The following is a 17,265-nucleotide window of genomic DNA, read 5'->3' as shown; positions in this document are numbered from 1 at the left end:
ACAAAAACTTAACTAAGCCATGACAAAAACTTAACTAAGCCATGACAAAAACCTAACTTAACTAAGCCATGACAAAAACCTAACTTAACTAAGCCATGACAAAAAATTAACTAAGCCATGACAAAAAATTAACTAAGCCATGACAAAAACCTAACTTAACTGAGCCATAACAAAAACCTAATTTAAGTAAGCCATGACAAAACCAAACTTAACTAAGCCATGACAAAAAACCTAACTTAACTAAGCCTTGATAAGAACCTAACTTAACAATACCATACATAATTAAATTGCAAATCACTCTACACCAGCCCTCCCCCAAACTATGCATAACCAAACCAACCCAAACCTTACATAATTAAGTTAACCATCCTTACACAAACTCTGCTTAACTTAACTTTCCTTAACTGAACTTACCAATATGAGCGTGGGAAAGGAAAAAGCTGAGGAATGGTTGAGATGGCCCTGTGGGATGGTACTGTGGGATGGCACTGTGGGATGGGGACTGTGGGATGGTACTGTGGGATGGTACTGTGGGATGGGGACTGTGGGATGGGGACTGTGGGATGGTACTGTGGGATGGTACTGTGGAATGGCACTGTGGGATGGGGACTGTAGGATGGTACTGTGGGATGGTACTGTGGGATGGTACTGTGGGATGGGACTGTGGGATGGGGACTGTAGGATGGCACTGTGGGATGGCACTGTGGGATGGGGACTGTGGGATGGGGACTGTAGGATGGCACTGTGGGATGGGTACTATGGGATGGCACTGTGGGATGGTACTGTGGGATGGGGACTGTGGGATGGCGCTGTGGGATGGGGACTATGGGATGGCACTGTGTGATGGGACTGTGAGACGGGGACTGTGGGATGGCACTGTAGGATGGCACTGTGGGATGGGGACTGTGGGATGGCACTGTGGGATGGAGAGTATGGGATGGGACTGTGGGATAGGACTGTGAGACGGCGACTGTGGGATGGCACTGTGAAATGGGGACTGTGGGATAGCACTGTGGGATGGGGACTATGGGATGGGACTGTGGGATGGCACTGTGGGATGGAGAGTATGGGATGGGACTGTGGGATAGGACTGTGAGACGGCGACTGTGGGATGGCACTGTGGGATGGGGACTGTGGGATGGGACTGTGGGATGGGACTGTGGGATGGGGACTGTGGGATATGCACTGTGGGATGGCACTGTGGGATGGCACTGTAGGATGGCACTGAGGGATGGTACTGTGGGATGGCACTGAGGGATGACACTGAGGGATGGGAATCCTGGGATGGGAGACGGAAGGGACTCTAAGCTAATAGAAACAATATCCCATCTGTAAGAAAGTGTCCCAAAACAAATGAAGAACAGAGATCAAAACTAGGTTCTGTAAGTTTCAATTTGGCCTCGTCAGCTGGCATAATTTTTAACATGTACACACATTAATTTGAGATAATTAACTTGACATAATGTCAGCTGGCATAATTTAACTTGTTAATGAATGAACGAGGATAATTACATTGCACACAGAAATCACACTAGCGTGATGCATCAAATAAACAAATCCACAAGGGCCGTGATGAGGGTTCGAACCTCCGTCTGAGAGCATCCCGGACGCTGCCTTAATCGACTGCGCTACGACATGGAAAAGAATTGCAGCCAGAAGTTCTGCTGCCCTTACTTGGACCCTGCAGCCTCTCCGAGACACAAACCAGGATTTTACACAATTCCCCCACGCACTCGAGCTATGTCAATAGGCCGTTATGCCTCTTCTCCCTTACTTCATTACACACTGAATTCTCAATAGTAACATAACGCTATTGTGATAACCCCCACCATATGATGGTGGGGGTTAGGGTGATGGTGAGGGTTGGGGACATGATGGGAGGCTGGGGGGATGGTGGATTGTTTGGGTGATTGTTATTTATTCACAATAAAAAAATCCTGGTTTGTGTCTCGGAGAGGCTGCAGGGTCCAAGTAAGGGCAGTAGAACTTCTGGTTGCAATTATTTTCCATGTCGTAGCTCAGTCGATTAAGGCAGCGTCCGGGATGCTCTCGGACGTAGGTTCGAATCCACGTCACGGCCCTTGTGGATTTATTCATAATTACATTGGCTTCAATTCATCCTTCTAAATCTGTGTTAAATAATATATATGTTAGTGGGAACCTCTGCTTAAAATGCATATTTGTTCCACCATTAAAAGTATGTGCCTCAAAATTTTTTGCAATTTACAATTTAAATGAATTGTAGTATTGTACAATTGTTAAAATATTCAAACCCTCACTCAAGATTGGGTAAGACCCCATTCTCGCTCCTGGCTGAGTAACTCGCACCTCTCACCTCTGGTACCAGTCTGGTGGCATGCCTTAGAGACCTATTTCCAAGTTTGTATTGAGTTTAACGATATATGAACTATGCTAGAGCCTTATATACCGCAACTAGTCACGCCTTTATCGTCCACTCAGTCATCATTGCTACAGTTTTTAGAGATCTTTTGGCACTGATGTTAGTGAATCTTGCACATGCTGCTGATAAGAGCCGTGTGATGTGGGGTTTGGAAGAGGTGCAGTGCCCCTCTCCCCCTTTAAGAATCCAAGCACACATTTCTCTCTGCCTGATTCTTTTTGGGTGTACTCCCCATTAGGTACGTTGCGTCCGTCCACCAATTTCAGAACCCAGATTCAAAACCTTGCACTTGCTTGAGTTAAACTCTAAAGCCCAGGACCTAGATTCACGAAGCTCCATGTATTTCTTCGTAAATATGTGTACTACGAAGGTTGCTAAGTGCCGGCTAAGAACGCGCCAAAGGGCGAATCAGAGAAGTAAACTTACGAAGATTTTTAAGTAGTTCACTTTGGTCTCGCTAGATGTCACTAGGCTTTTAGTTTAGCCAATCAGAGAGAAGGTACAATTTTTCATCTTACAGCTGTAGCCAATCACGACGCCGGGATATCGGAGCTTATCCGTGACCACTTGCTATATATTTATGTCGAATTTTCTTATAAAATTAGTACATTTCGAAGTAAAACTATGTTTTTTCAACTTCTACAGTCAGCACCGACAATGTAGTATACAAATATGTTACATTTTATGTTTACCTACGTAATTCTAAGAGATACTGTATAGCTCCCCTTGTCGCTCCCAAGATTTGAGAAGCGATGGTATTTATTTACGTATATATTTACCTAAATGTGCCCAAGGACCATTAACGATCTAGTGGACTCGACGAGCACAAAAAACCGGGGGCTTGTTAAGTCCCGCCAATTGTTCTAATGATATTTTCTAGCTGGATTTTGGCATTTGCAGCTTCAGCGGGTAGGCGGTTCCATGGGTTTTAACCCTCTGGGTGAAAAAACATCTGTTTTCAGTCCTACTTGAGAGGACATACTCTCCAACACTATATATCTGTGATTGCTTATCAATGACTTCAGACCAAATGGTATGAGGTACTTTGAGCTCTGTAAATACTTTATACACTCAGGAATATTGGAAGATATTCTTGTGCTGCACCCAGATTTTGCCAGTGGAGGCTAATAGATCAGCCTTAAGTATTTTGTTCTCTCCTGATTCCATGTATGACTGGCCATCCTGTGAGGTGAGGATGTTGGATGAGCTTGTAGCTGGTTTTTTATCTACACTGTGTGGTCCTTTATACAGAATAGGGAAGCAGAACATTGCTGTGTATACCTAGACATGTTAAAAAAACATTGTTTGAGAGGAGTCTTGTAGAAACTGGTAAGAGTAATTATAATATAATGTTTCCATGATTCAGTGCTTACCTCTTGTGACAATCGCGAAAAGTTGTTTAGTCAGAGTTGATTTGTTTTTTGTATTGAGACAGGTATTTTCTACCTTGATTTCATGTATGTCTAACCATCCTGTGAGATGGGAGTATTAGATGAACTTATAGCTAGTTTTTTTATCTACATTGTGTAATTTTCATATATAATAGGGTAGCAGCATATTGCTGTGTATACTTAAGCTTCTTAATACAAAAATGTCAGTAATAAAGATTTTAAATAATAGATTGTATTATTACCAATATTATCTTTATTAAATCATGTTAACCATCGATCACTAAGATCTCATGTTGATATGTAATAGTCATATTTCTTTTGAATCATTCATTAAATTGTGCATTATGTCTCAATTTTTCACTTCCTTCGAAGTGAAAAATACAGTAGAAAAAGATAGGATAAAAATAAACCAGTAATATTTCTTTCATTATATTTTTTATTTAAATAACTGCATCAATATTTTTACAGTTGACAGGATTTTTTTCTCACAGCTGCATTATTTGTTAAAAAGAAAATGGTTTATTGTTACGCACAATTGTGCTACATAGCCTTCCCGGCTTGGTGCCTTCTTTTCATAATTACTTACTGATTGTTACACAGCCAAATTGTGCAACAGGAAGAGGTGTTGAACACAAATTTGTTCCATGCTAAATGTAGAGGAATCAGCTGAGCATTCCTCAAATAAAATTAGCTGCCTCAGCTTATAAGGTAAATAAAATAAACATTCTTCAAATAAGTAGCTGCCTCACCTCACTGCCTTACTGCTACAAAGCCTTCCCGGCATGGTGCCTTCTTTTGATAATTACTTGTTCCACACCCAAGTTGTGTAACAGGAAGAGGTCTTGGACCCCTACTTCCCTCTCTCTTTTTTAATAGTCCATACAGTCATAATTATAGGTTTAAGTATTCAATGAGAAAAGTTTTTGAAGTTTTTAGCCTAACATAACATCATTTGTGCAGCATATTTTTATTTTATGTCTCACCCAGATTTAATTTCAAAATAAATTAAAAATAGGGGTTGTATCCATTCCCATCTATACTTATTACTTGGTGAGCTTGGTGATAGTAAATGATCCCATCAGGCAGGGCTCATCACCTTCTCTCATATTTCATGTTCACCAGTGTTTATTTACTTAATAACTACTGGTATAATATCTTGCTATTATAAAACTAATTTTAACATCATAAAAGACATATGTACTGCAAGTTTCAAGCAGAGAATGCATATATAACTAACACGAAGGACGCCTCTTGACGAAATTCTCCAGCTAAAATTTTGTTTATAATTAAATCGATCTTCCGTGTTGTGAAGTAGAGAAAAATTGAGTTATATCTAGTTTACGTACAGCTACGAGTGGTCGACAGCAACCTCAGCCGACGGAGCAAACTTACGAAGATTTTCCTTCTTAGTGTGCCTACTTGAAAATACCGACGCAGCCGCTACGAAGGTGTTAGAAGAAAACATTTGCAAGTACCTTCGTGAATCTGCCCCCAGTTGTTGAGCCATTGCCGAATCATCCTGTAATTTATTGTAGTTTTCCATCAACTTAATCCTTCTAGTTAAGCCTATATACAGCCCACATAATAATATACCATCCTGATAACTGTGTTTCTCGCTGAAAGATCTTTAAACCTCACCTAACTGGAAGATAAAGACAAGGAGATATGTGATTACAACGTTCAAAATACCCAAGAAAATTGGCATTACAAGTGAAGACTAATTTTGATTTGTGGTAAACTAAGAAGGGAAAAAATAGGTGAGAGCCAAAAATAAAAATGAGTTATAGACATTACAAGAAAGTAAGTTTATATCAAAACTGCAACCGAATGGTACACGTAAAGTTAATTGGAGGAAGACTCCATGAATATATTCAGATATATTATAAGCCTAAATTGCGCGCGCGCACACACACACGCATGTACACACATTTGATAGATGAAATTCTTCAAGAATCAGAGAGTGAGAAAGACTTGAGGGTTCACATCACGCCAGACCTGTTCCCTGATATCCATATCATGAGGATAACATCAGCGGCATATGCCAGGTTGGCCATCATAAGATCAGCCTTTAGAAACTTGTGGAAGGAATCATTCAAAACTTTGTATACCACATATGTGAGACCATTCCTGGAGTATACAGGTCCAGCATGGAGTCCATATCTAGTCAAGCATAAGACTAGAAAAGCATAAGACTAACTGGAAAAGGTTTAAATGTTTGCCACCAGACTAGTGCCCGAACAGAGGGGTATGAGCTACGAGGAGAGACTACGGGAATTAATCCTCACGTCGCTGGAAGACAGTAGAGTTAGAGGGGACATGATCACCACATGCAAGATTCTCAAAGGAATTGATAGGGTAGAAAAAGAAGGACTATTTAACTCAAGGGGCACATTTATTAGGGGACACAGGTGGAAATTGAGTGGCCAAATGAGCTATAGAACCATTAAAAATAATTTGTTTAGTATCAGAGTAGGTGAAAATGGAATGCATTAGGAAGTAATGTGGTGGAGGCAGATTCCATACACAGTGTCAAGTGCAGATATGATAGAGCCCAATAGGCTCAGGAATCTGTACATCACCTAACCATTGAGAGGAGGGACCAAAGAGCCAGAAGTCAACCCCTGCAAGCATAACTAGGTGATTACAAATAGGTGAGTACCCGTACGCACGAAGCACATTGATATATAAATGTGATATATGTAAATCATGTCCCAGAGGGTATAGATTCGTTCCCCTCGTTGTTTGTTGACGATGCAAAAATTATACAAAACAAACAAACACCCACACACACACACACACACACACACACACACACACACACACACACACACACACACACACACACACACACACACACACAAACACATGGGGGCCTGGTAGCCTGGTGGATAGCGCGCAGTACTCGTAATTCTGTGGCGCGGGATCGATTCCCGCACCAGGCAGAAATAAATGGGCAAAGTTTCTTTCACCCTGAATGCCCCTGTTACCTAGCAGTAAATAGGTACCTGGGAGTTAGTCAGCTGTCACGGGCTGCTTCCTGGTGTGTGTGTGTGTGTGTGTGTGTGTGTGTGTACTCACCTAGTTGTGTTTGCGGGGGTTGAGCTCTGGCTCTTTGGTCCCGCCTCTCAACCGTCAATCAACAGGTGTGCAGATTCATGAGCCTATCGGGCTCTGTCATATCAACACTTGAAACTGTGTATGGAGTCAGCCTCCACCACATCACTTCCTAATGCATTCCATTTGTCAACCACTCTGACACTAAAAAAGTTCTTTCTAATATCTCTGTGGCTCATTTGGGCACTCAGTTTCCACCTGTGTCCCCTTGTGCGTGTTCCCCTTGTGTTTAATAGACTGTCTTTATCTACCCTATCAATCCCCTTCAGAATCTTGAATGTGGTGATCATGTCCCCCCTAACTCTTCTGTCTTCCAGCGACGTGAGGTTTAATTCCCGTAGTCTCTCCTCGTAGCTCATACCTCTCAGCTCGGGTACTAGTCTGGTGGCAAACCTTTGTACCTTTTCCAGTTTAGTCTTATCCTTGACTAGATATGGACTCCATGCTGGGGCTGCATACTCCAGGATTGGCCTGACATATGTGGTATACAAAGTTCTGAATGATTCTTTACACAAGTTTCTGAATGCCGTTCGTATGTTGGCCAGCCTGGCATATGCCGCTGATGTTATCCGCTTGATATGTGCTGCAGGAGACAGGTCTGGCGTGATATCAACCCCCAAGTCTTTTTCCTTCTCTGACTCCTGAAGAATTTCCTCTCCCAGATGATACCTTGTATCTGGCCTCCTGCTCCCTACACCTATCTTCATTACATTACATTTGGTTGGGTTAAACTCTAACAACCATTTGTTCGACCATTCCTTCAGCTTGTCTAGGTCTTCTTGAAGCCTCAAACAGTCCTCTTCTGTTTTAATCCTTCTCATAATTTTAGCATCGTCCGCAAACATTGAGAGAAATGAATCGATACCCTCCGGGAGATCATTTACATATATCAGAAACAAGATAGGACCGAGTACAGAGCCCTGTGGGACTCCACTGGTGACTTCACGCCAATCGGAGGTCTCACCCCTCACCGTAACTCTCTGCTTCCTATTGCTTAGATACTCCCTTATCCACTGGAGCACCTTACCAGCTACACCTGCCTGTCTCTCCAGCTTATGTACCAGCCTCTTATGCGGTACTGTGTCAAAGGCTTTCCGACAATCCAAGAAAATGCAGTCCGCCCAGCCCTCTCTTTCTTGCTTAATCTGTGTCACCTGATCGTAGAATTCTATCAAGCCTGTAAGGCAAGATTTACCCTCCCTGAATCCATGTTGGCGATTTGTCACGAAGTCCCTTCTCTCCAGATGTGTTACCAGGTTTTTTCTCACGATCTTCTTTATCACCTTGCATGGTATACAAGTCAAGGACACTGGCCTGTAGTTCAGTGCCTCTTGTCTGTCGCCCTTTTTGTATATTGGGACCACATTCGCCGTCTTCCATATTTCTGGTAGGTCTCCCGTCTCTAGTGACTTACTATACACTATGGAGAGTGGCAGGCAAAGTGCCTCTGCACACTCTTTCAGTACCCATGGTGAGATCCCATCTGGACCAACAGCCTTTCTAACATCCAGATCCAGCAGGTGTCTCTTGACCTCCTCTCTCGTAATTTCGAACTCCTCCAAGGCCGCCTGGTTTACCTCCCTTTCTCCTAGCACAGTGACCTCACCCTGTTCTATTGTGAAGACCTCCTGGAACCTCTTGTTGAGTTCCTCACACACCTCTCTGTCATTCTCTGTATACCTGTCCTCGCCTGTTCTAAGTTTCAGTACCTGTTCTTTCACTGTTGTTTTCCTTCTGATGTGACTGTGGAGTAGCTTTGGTTCGGTCTTGGCTTTGTTTGCTATATCATTTTCAAAATTTTTCTCTGCTTCTCTTCTCACCCTGACGTACTCATTCCTGGTTCTCTGGTATCTCTCTCTGCTTTCTGGTGTTCTGTTATTCCGGAAGTTCCTCCACGCCTTTTTGTTCAGTTTCTTCGCTTCCATACATGCCCTATTATACCATGGATTCTTCTGTTGCTTCTCGGATTTTTCCCTTTGGGCCGGGATGAACCTGTTTACTGCCTCCTGACACTTTTGGGTAACATAGTCCATCATACCCTGTACAGACTTGTCTCTGAGGTCTGTGTCCCAAGGTATTTCACTTAGGAAACTTCTCATCTGTTCATAATTCCCCTTTCGGTATGCCAGCCTTTTGATTCCTAGTTCTTTTTGGGGGGAGATAAGTCCTAGCTCTACCAGGTACTCAAAGTTCAATACACTGTGGTCACTCATTCCCAAGGGCGCTTCCATCTTAACTTCCCTTATATCCCATTCATTTAGGGTAAATATCAAATCAAGCATTGCTGGTTCATCTTCTCCTCTCATTCCAGCAGCTTAGCTCTCCATGTTTCTGGTCCTCCATGCGGGTCTCTGTTCTTCCAATCTATCTTCCCATGGTTGAAGTCTCCCATAATTAGTAGTCCAGATCCATTCCTGCTAGCAACAGAAGCTGCTCTTTCTATTATGTTAATGGTGGCCATGTTGTTTCTATCATATTCCTGTCTAGGTCTTCTGTCATTTGGTGGTGGATTATATATGACTGCGACTATAATTTTTTTCCCTCCATTTGTTACAGTACCTGCTATGTAGTCACTGAAACCTTCGCAGCCCTGAATATCCATCTCCTCAAAATCCCAGCCTTGTCTTACCAGCAGAGCTACACCACCCCCACCTCTTCCTTCCCTCTCTTTCCTCATAACATAATAGTCCTGTGGGAACACTGCATTTGTTATCGTTTTCGTGATCTTTGTTTCTGTGAGGGCTATTATGTCTGGGTTTTCCTCTAGTACCAGTTCTTCAAGCTCATTTGCTTTATTTGTAATTCCATCAATGTTTGTGTACATCGCTTTGACGCTCACTTTCTTCTGTCCCTTCTCAAATCGCCTCCTTGGTGAGTGTTCTGCTGGTGGGGGAGGCTGTTCCATGGGTGTGAGGACCTGTGAGGTGGATAACAGGGTCTCAGAGAATACTGGGATGAGGGGCGGGGGATCCAGTGAAGGGGGAGGGACAGGGAGGGAATGGGGTGAAAGGGGAGGGAGGACGGGAAGGAAAGGGGGGGAGGGAGGACTCGGGAGGAGGGTAGGGGTAGAAGGGCGGGGATTGGGTGTGGGGGGAGGGAGATTTTGCTGAACATTTGAGTGGGGGCAGGGAGGGTTTGGGGTAGGGGGGTTTTCTATGCAGTGGAGGGAGGCGGGGTTGTCCTCCCTTCTGGTGTTACTGGGTAGCTGGTTGTGGGTTCCCCCCTCGCCTCTGGGGGTGTTGGGTTGGGAGCTGTGACTTCCTGGTTTTCCCCTCTCGCCCTGCGCCTCTTCCTTGCTTCTGCCGCCACGGCTCTCTCCTCCCTTGTCATGTCTCTCTGGAGGAATACATTTTTTAATTTTCCCACGTTTTTCAGGGAGCTCTTCCTTGATAGGATCTTCTCCTTTGTGTTCTCGTTTGCAAACACTATCTTTATCATTCGGTCTCGGTCTTTGTTGTACCGGCCTAGCCTGAAAACCTTCTCAAGGCTATGCTCAGCCCCTTCCATGTCTAGTGCCTTTAGTACTTCATTCACTGCTGCTTTGTCCTTGTCACTCCACTCTGTCCTATTAGATCCTTCCTGCTCCTTAATACCCACAGCAACCACTGATCTGTTCCTTTCCAGCAGTTGGCTAGTGGAGCGTGCCGCCTCCTGCGAGGTGGCTGCTTTCATGGCCACCTCCATCTCTGCAGTCATTACTTCAGAGTTATTTTTTTTTAGTATTTCCGCAAATGTTGCTTTTATTGTGGCATTCTCATCCAGAAAACTATTACCACCTTCTCCCTGGGTGGTTTTCTGATTCTCAGCCTCGATACCATTTTCTTTGAGGGCTCTAATCTCCTCCTTTGCTGCTGTCAGCTCTCTTTTCAGGTTGCTTATTTCGTTCTTCATTTCCTGCATCATTTCTTGCATCTCACTCTTGATGTCCTCCAGAAACTGGGCGAACATTTCCTTCATCTCGTCACCTTGGCTCTTTCCTGTTCCCCTGGGACCTCTGGCTGCCATGCTTGACCCTGTTGGGATGGGGGAGGGAGAGAGAGAGAGAGAGGAAGAGAGAGAGAAAGAGAGAGAGAGAAAGGGAGTGATAAAGGGAGAGATAAATGGGTGGGTGGGGGGGATCCGACCCTTCCACTGAAGTGAGAAGAAAGTAGAAGGGGAGGGGGGGGGGGAGGAGATGGAGAGAGAGGCGGGAGGGAGAGAGAGGAGAGGGAGAGAGTGGGTGAGGGAGAGAGCGGGTGAGGGAGAGAGCGGGTGAGGGAGAGAGCGGGTGAGGTGTGTGTGTGTGTGTGTGGGCAGAGAGGGAGGGGGAGGGAGGGATCGAGGGAGGGAGAGAGAGAGAGAGGGAGAGGGAGAGAAAGAGGGAGGGAGAGAGAGAGAGAGAGAGAGAGAGAGAGAGAGAGAGAGAGAGAGAGAGAGAGAGAGAGAGAGAGAGAGAGAGAGAGAGAGAGAGAGAGAGAGAGAGAGAGAGAGAGAGAGCAGGAGAGAGAGAGAGAGAACAGGAGAGAGAGAGCAGGAGAGAGAGAGAGAGCAGGAGAGAGATAGTGGGAGAGGGAGAGAGGGAGTGGGAGAGAGGGAGAGTGGGGAGGGGAAGAGTGTGTGTATGGGCGATGCGGGGGACTGGGGGTGGGGGGGGGGAGATGGCGACTAAGTCAGGTCAGGTCCGATGGTGGGGTCAAGATTGGGGGGGGGGATAGTAAGGTCCTATCCCAGATGCCTTTTCCCCTGACTGGACAATTGTGTGTGTGTGTGTGTGTGCACGCGTGTGTGTGTCTGTTTTAGCGTGTGCACACTTGTGTGCGTGTATGTGTCAAGATATCCCTTATGCGTTACCCCTGCCTAAATGAGCCACTCTGAGATTTTTAAATATATATGATATCCTGAACGAGAATTTGATAATCTTTTACCTCAGTCTGTACACCTGATTAATTGACCAGAGAGGGGTACATACCAGTCTGCCTCCCGCTCACACAACCAGATGAGCAATGTATGATGACGATGGTTATCCGTCGTTGTCTCCCACTAGATGATTCACTAAGTGCTGGTAGATTGATGAGGTCGTTCTTCTCTTTCAACACAAAGCTCTGGAGTCAGTCACTGTATCGTTATGTGACAGTTCACTAATTCACTGTACCACTGATCACAGTCACCACTCAACAGCACAATCAGGTAGCTCCACGGCGGGTCGTCCCACCCGGTCAGGTCACACACTTACATGCACCGGTGATGCCCTAGCTCCACTTTTGGTTTCTTCGCCAAATCTTCGCACTATCACTAGCGATATGACTATGCTATGTTGCACCCTGCTAGCTACACACTGCGGGAGGCCAAATACTATGATCTAGCCTCTATACTCCTTCAATGTCCCGAGAAATTGACGAATTTCCGCGGACCTCACTAATCGCGTGTGTCTCCTACCGTCTCCGCGCGCTACCAGTGTGTGTATGTGTGTGTGTGTGTGTGTGTGTGTGTGTGTGTGTGTGTGTATGTGTGTGTGTGTGTGTGTGTGTGTGGTTGTGTGTGTGTGTGTGTGTGTGTGTGTGTGTGTGTGTGTGTGTGTGTGTGTGTGTGTGTGTGTGTGTGTGTGTGTGTGTGTGTGTGTGTGTGTTTGTGTGTGTGTGATGAAAAAAAAGTAGTTAGTAAACAGTTGATTGACGGTTGAGAGGCGGGCCGAAAGAGCAAAGCTCAACCCCCGCAAACCCAACTAGGTGAACCAGGTGAGTACACACAATAACCCTGAGCCTGGTCGTGTCGCACATATTCATTTTCATTAATGACGGAAATCCCTATTACCTCTGTCACACACAACAGTGTACTATAACAGTGGGCAATTGTGTGCACATGTCCCAGGACTGGTGTGTGAGGGTGCACATGTCCCAGGGCTGGTGTGTGACTGGTGCACATGTCCCAGGGCTGGTGTGTGAGTGGTGCACATGTGCCAGGGCTGGTGTGTGAGTGGTGCACATGTCCCAGGGCTGGTGTGTGAGGGGTGCACATGTCCCAGGGCTGGTGTGTGAGGGTGCACATGTCCCAGGGCTGGTGTGTGAGTGTTGCACATGTCCAAGGGCTGGTGTGTGAGTGTTGCACATGTCCCAGGGCAGGTGTGTGAGTGGTGCACATGTCCCAGGGCTGGTGTGTGAGGGTGCACATGTCCCAGGGCTGGTGTGTGAGAGTGCACATGTCCCAGGGCTGGTGTGTGAGTGTTACACATGTCCCAGGGCTGGTGTGTGAGTGGTACATATGTCCCAGGGTTGGTGTGTGAGGGTGCACATGTCCCAGGGCTGGTGTGTGAGCGGTGCACATGTCCCATGGCTGGTGTGTGAGTGGTGCACATGTCCCAGGGCTGGTGTGTGAGTGGTGCACATGTCCCAGGGCTGGTGTGTGAGGGTGTACATGTCCCAGGGCTGGTGTGTGAGTGATGTACATGTCCCAGGGCTGGTGTGTGAGGTTGCACATGTCCCTGGGCTGGTGTGTGAGTGGTGCACATGTCCTAGGGCTGGTGTGTGAGGGTGCACATGTCCCAGGGCTGGTGTGTGAGTGGTGCACATGTCCCAGGGCTGGTGTGTGAGGGGTGCACATGCCCCAGGGCTGGTGTGTGAGTGTTGCACATGTCCCAGGGCTGGTATGTGAGGGTGCACATGTCCCAGGGCTGGTGTGTGAGTGGTGTACATGTCCCAGGGCTGGTGTGTGAGTAGTGCACATGTCTCGACAGGGCTGGTGTGTGAGGGTGCACATGTCCCAGGGCTGGTGTGTGAGGGTGCACATGTCCCAGGGCTGGAGTGTGAGTGGTGCACATGTCCCAGGGCAGGTGTGTGAGTGGTGCACATGTCCCAGGGCTGCTGTGTGAGGGGTGCACATGTCCCCGGGCAGGTGTGTGAGGGGGTGCACATGTCCCAGGGCTGGTGTGTGAGTGGTGCACATGTCCCAGGGCAGGTGTGTGAGTGGTGCACATGTCCCAGGGCTGGTGTGTGAGAGGTGCACATGTCCCAGGGCTGGTGTGTGAGGGTGCACATGTCCCAGGGCTGGTGTGTGAGGGTGCACATGTCCCAGGGATGGTGTGTGAGAGGTGCACATGTCCCATGGCTGGTGTGTGAGTGTTGCACATGTCCCAGGGCTGGTATGTGAGGGTGCACATGTCCCAGGGCTGGTGTGTGAGTGGTGTACATGTCCCAGGGCTGGTGTGTGAGTAGTGCACATGTCCCAGGGCTGGTGTGTGAGGGTGCACATGTCCCAGGGCTGGTGTGTGAGGGTGCACATGTCCCAGGGCTGGTGTGTGAGTGTTACACATGTCCCAGGGCTGGTGTGTGAGTGGTACACATGTCCCAGGGTTGGTGTGTGAGTCTTACACATGTCCCAGGGCTGGTGTGTGAGGGGTGTGTGTGGGGTACACATGTCCTAGGGCTGGTGTGTGAGCGGTGCACATGTCCCATGGCTGGTGTGTGAGTGGTGCATATGTCCCTGGGCTGGTGTGTGAGTGGTGCACATGTCCCAGGGCTGGTGTGTGAGGGTGCACATGTCCCAGGGCTGGTGTGTGAGTGATGTACATGTCCCAGGGCTGGTGTGTGAGGGTGCACATGTCCCTGGGCTGGTGTGTGCATGAGCGGTGCACATGTCCTAGGGCTGGTGTGTGCATGAGCGGTGCACATGTCCCAGGGCTGGTGTGTGAGTGGTGCACATGTCCTAGGGCTGGTGTGTGAGGGTGCACATGTCCCAGGGCTGGTGTGTGAGGGTGCACAAGTCCCAGGGCTGGTGTGTGAGTGGTGTACATGTCCCAGGGCTGGTGTGTGAGGGTGTACATGTCCCAGGGCAGGTGTGTGAGTGGTGTACATGTCCCAGGGCTGGTGTGTGAGGGTGCACATGTCCCAGGGCTGGTGTGTGAGTGGTGTACATGTCCCAGGGCTGGTGTGTGAGGGTGCACATGTCCCAGGGCTGGTGTGTGAGTGGTGTACATGTCCCAGGGCTGGTGTGTGAGGGTGTACATGTCACAGGGCTGGTGTGTGAGGGTGCACATGTCCCAGGGCTGGTGTGTGAGGGTGCACATGTCCCAGGGCTGGTGTGTGAGGGGTGCACACGCCGGGAACGTTCTCAGCACCACAAACAACAATCAATTGAGGTGAGGTCACTGGGATATATTTTTCCCTTACCATGTTGCCAAGCATCAACTATATCCTGTTCCTCTCCCCTCTCACTCTTCCCCCTCCCATCCCACACTCTTCTCCCTCCCATCCCACACTCCTCTCCCTCCCATCCAGGTCTGCTACTGTCTCTCCAGGTCTGTTACTGTCTCTCCAGGTCTGTTACTGTCTCTCCAGGTCTGTTACTGTCTCTCCAGGTCTGTTACTGGTCTCTCCAGGTCTGTTACTGTCTCTCCAGGACTGCTACTGTCTCTCCAGGTCTGTTACTGGTCTCTCCAGGACTGTTACTGGTCTCTCCAGGTCAGCTACTGGTCTCTCCAGGTCTGTTACTGGTCTCTCCAGGACTGTTACTGGTCTCTCCAGGACTGTTACTGGTCTCTCCAGGACTGTTACTGGTCTCTCCAGGTCTGTTACTGGTCTCTCCAGGACTGTTACTGGTCTCTCCAGGACTGTTACTGGTCTCTCCAGGTCAGCTACTGGTCTCTCCAGGTCTGTTACTGGTCTCTCCAGGACTGTTACTGGTCTCTCCAGGACTGTTACTGGTCTCTCCAGGTCAGCTACTGGTCTCTCCAGGTCTGTTACTGGTCTCTCCAGGACTGTTACTGGTCTCTCCAGGACTGTTACTGGTCTCTCCAGGACTGTTACTGGTCTCTCCAGGTCAGCTACTGGTCTCTCCAGGACTGTTACTGGTCTCTCCAGGACTGTTACTGGTCTCTCCAGGTCTGTTACTGGTCTCTCCAGGACTGTTACTGGTCTCTCCAGGACTGTTACTGGTCTCTCCAGGACTGTTACTGGTCTCTCCAGGTCTGTTACTGGTCTCTCCAGGACTGTTACTGGTCTCTCCAGGACTGTTACTGGTCTCTCCAGGACTGCTACTGGTTATCGTCAGGTTATCTTCAGATGATTTCGGGGCTTTAGTGTCCCCGCGGCCCGGTCCTCGACCAGGCCTCCACCCCCAGGAAGCAGCCCGTGACAGCTGACTAACTCCCAGGTACCTATTTACTGCTAGGTAACAGGGGCATTCAGGGTGAAAGAAACTTTGCCCATTGTTTCTGCCTTGTGCGGGAATCGAACCCGCGCCACAGAATCACGAGTCCTGCGCGCTATCCACCATGCTACCAGGCCCCCCTGGTCTCTCCAGGTCTGTTACTGGTCTCTCCAGGACTGTTACTGATCTCTCCAGGACTGTTACTGTCTCTCCAGGACTGTTACTGGTCTCTCCAGGACTGTTACTGGTCTCTCCAGGACTGTTACTGGTCTCTCCAGGACTGTTACTGGTCTCTCTACGACTGTTACTGGTCTCTCCAGGACTGTTACTGGTCTCTCCACGACTGTTACTGGTCTCTCCAGGACTGTTACTGGTCTCTCCAGGACTGTTACTGGTCTCTCCAGGACTGTTACTGGTCTCTCCAGGACTGTTACTGGTCTCTCCAGGACTGTTACTGGTCTCTCCAGGACTGTTACTGTCTCTCCAGGACTGTTACTGGTCTCTCCAGGACTGTTACTGGTCTCTCCAGGACTGTTACTGGTCTCTCCAGGACTGTTACTGGTCTCTCCAGGACTGTTACTGGTCTCTCCAGGACTGTTACTGGTCTCTCCACGACTGTTACTGGTCTCTCCAGGACTGTTACTGGTCTCTCCACGACTGTTACTGGTCTCTCCACGACTGTTACTGGTCTCTCCAGGACTGTTACTGGTCTCTCCAGGTCTATTACTGGTCTCTCCAGGTCTGTTACTGGTCTCTCCAGGACTGTTACTGGTCTCTCCAGGACTGTTACTGGTCTCTCCAGGACTGTTACTTGTCTCTCCAGGTCTGTTACTGGTCTCTCCAGGACTGTTACTGGTCTCTCCAGGACTGTTACTGGTCTCTCCAGGACTGTTACTGGTCTCTCCATGTCTGTTACCGGTCTCTCCAGGACTGTTACTGGTCTCTCCAGGACTGCTACTGGTCTCTCCAGGACTGTTACTGGTCTCTCCAGGTCTGCTACTGGTCTCTACAGGTCTGCTACTGGTCTCTCCAGGGCCGCTACTGGTCTCTCCAGGACTGTTACTGGTCTCTCCAGGACTGCTACTGGTCTTGCCTCACCTCCCTCTGGCTCACTTGGAGTATGCATGCTGGGGACGGGGGCTCGTAGCTCAGTGCCTCCTGTATGTTTGCGATGTATATTGGACGACGCTTGCTGTCTTCCAATTTTCGTATTGGTGTGTTGTATAGATCGATGTATTA

At 47.9% G+C, this 17,265-nt stretch overlaps 1 protein-coding gene across 1 annotated transcript; it reads right to left on the bottom strand.

Moving 5' to 3' along the window:
* Positions 1 to 15,281: 15,281 nt before the first annotated feature.
* On the bottom strand, positions 15,282 to 16,933 carry LOC138372885 (zonadhesin-like). Its single transcript, XM_069338560.1, has 2 exons — positions 16,503 to 16,933; positions 15,282 to 15,897 (listed from the first exon to the last, which is right to left on the bottom strand). The coding sequence occupies exons 1-2, from the start codon at positions 16,931 to 16,933 to the stop codon at positions 15,282 to 15,284; spliced, it is 1,047 nt and encodes a 348-aa protein (XP_069194661.1).
* Positions 16,934 to 17,265: the final 332 nt, after the last annotated feature.

The sequence above is a fragment of the Procambarus clarkii genome, chromosome 40, assembly GCF_040958095.1.
Source record: "Procambarus clarkii isolate CNS0578487 chromosome 40, FALCON_Pclarkii_2.0, whole genome shotgun sequence".
NCBI lineage: Eukaryota > Metazoa > Arthropoda > Malacostraca > Decapoda > Cambaridae > Procambarus > Procambarus clarkii.
The sequence above is the reverse complement of the archived record's forward strand: the minus strand, read 5'-3'. Positions and strand labels throughout refer to the sequence as shown.

What these genes read in the sequence shown, in the direction of transcription:
- LOC138372885 (XM_069338560.1), bottom strand. Translation starts at nt 16,933, where the DNA reads ATGGAGAGACCAGTAACAGTCCTGGAGAGACCAGTAACAGTCCTGGAG. An exon ending in GTAACAGTCCTGGAGAGACA is followed by an intron (nt 15,898 to 16,502) that starts GTAACAGTCCTG and finishes AGTCCTGGAGAG; the next exon opens with ACCAGTAACAGTCCTGGAGA.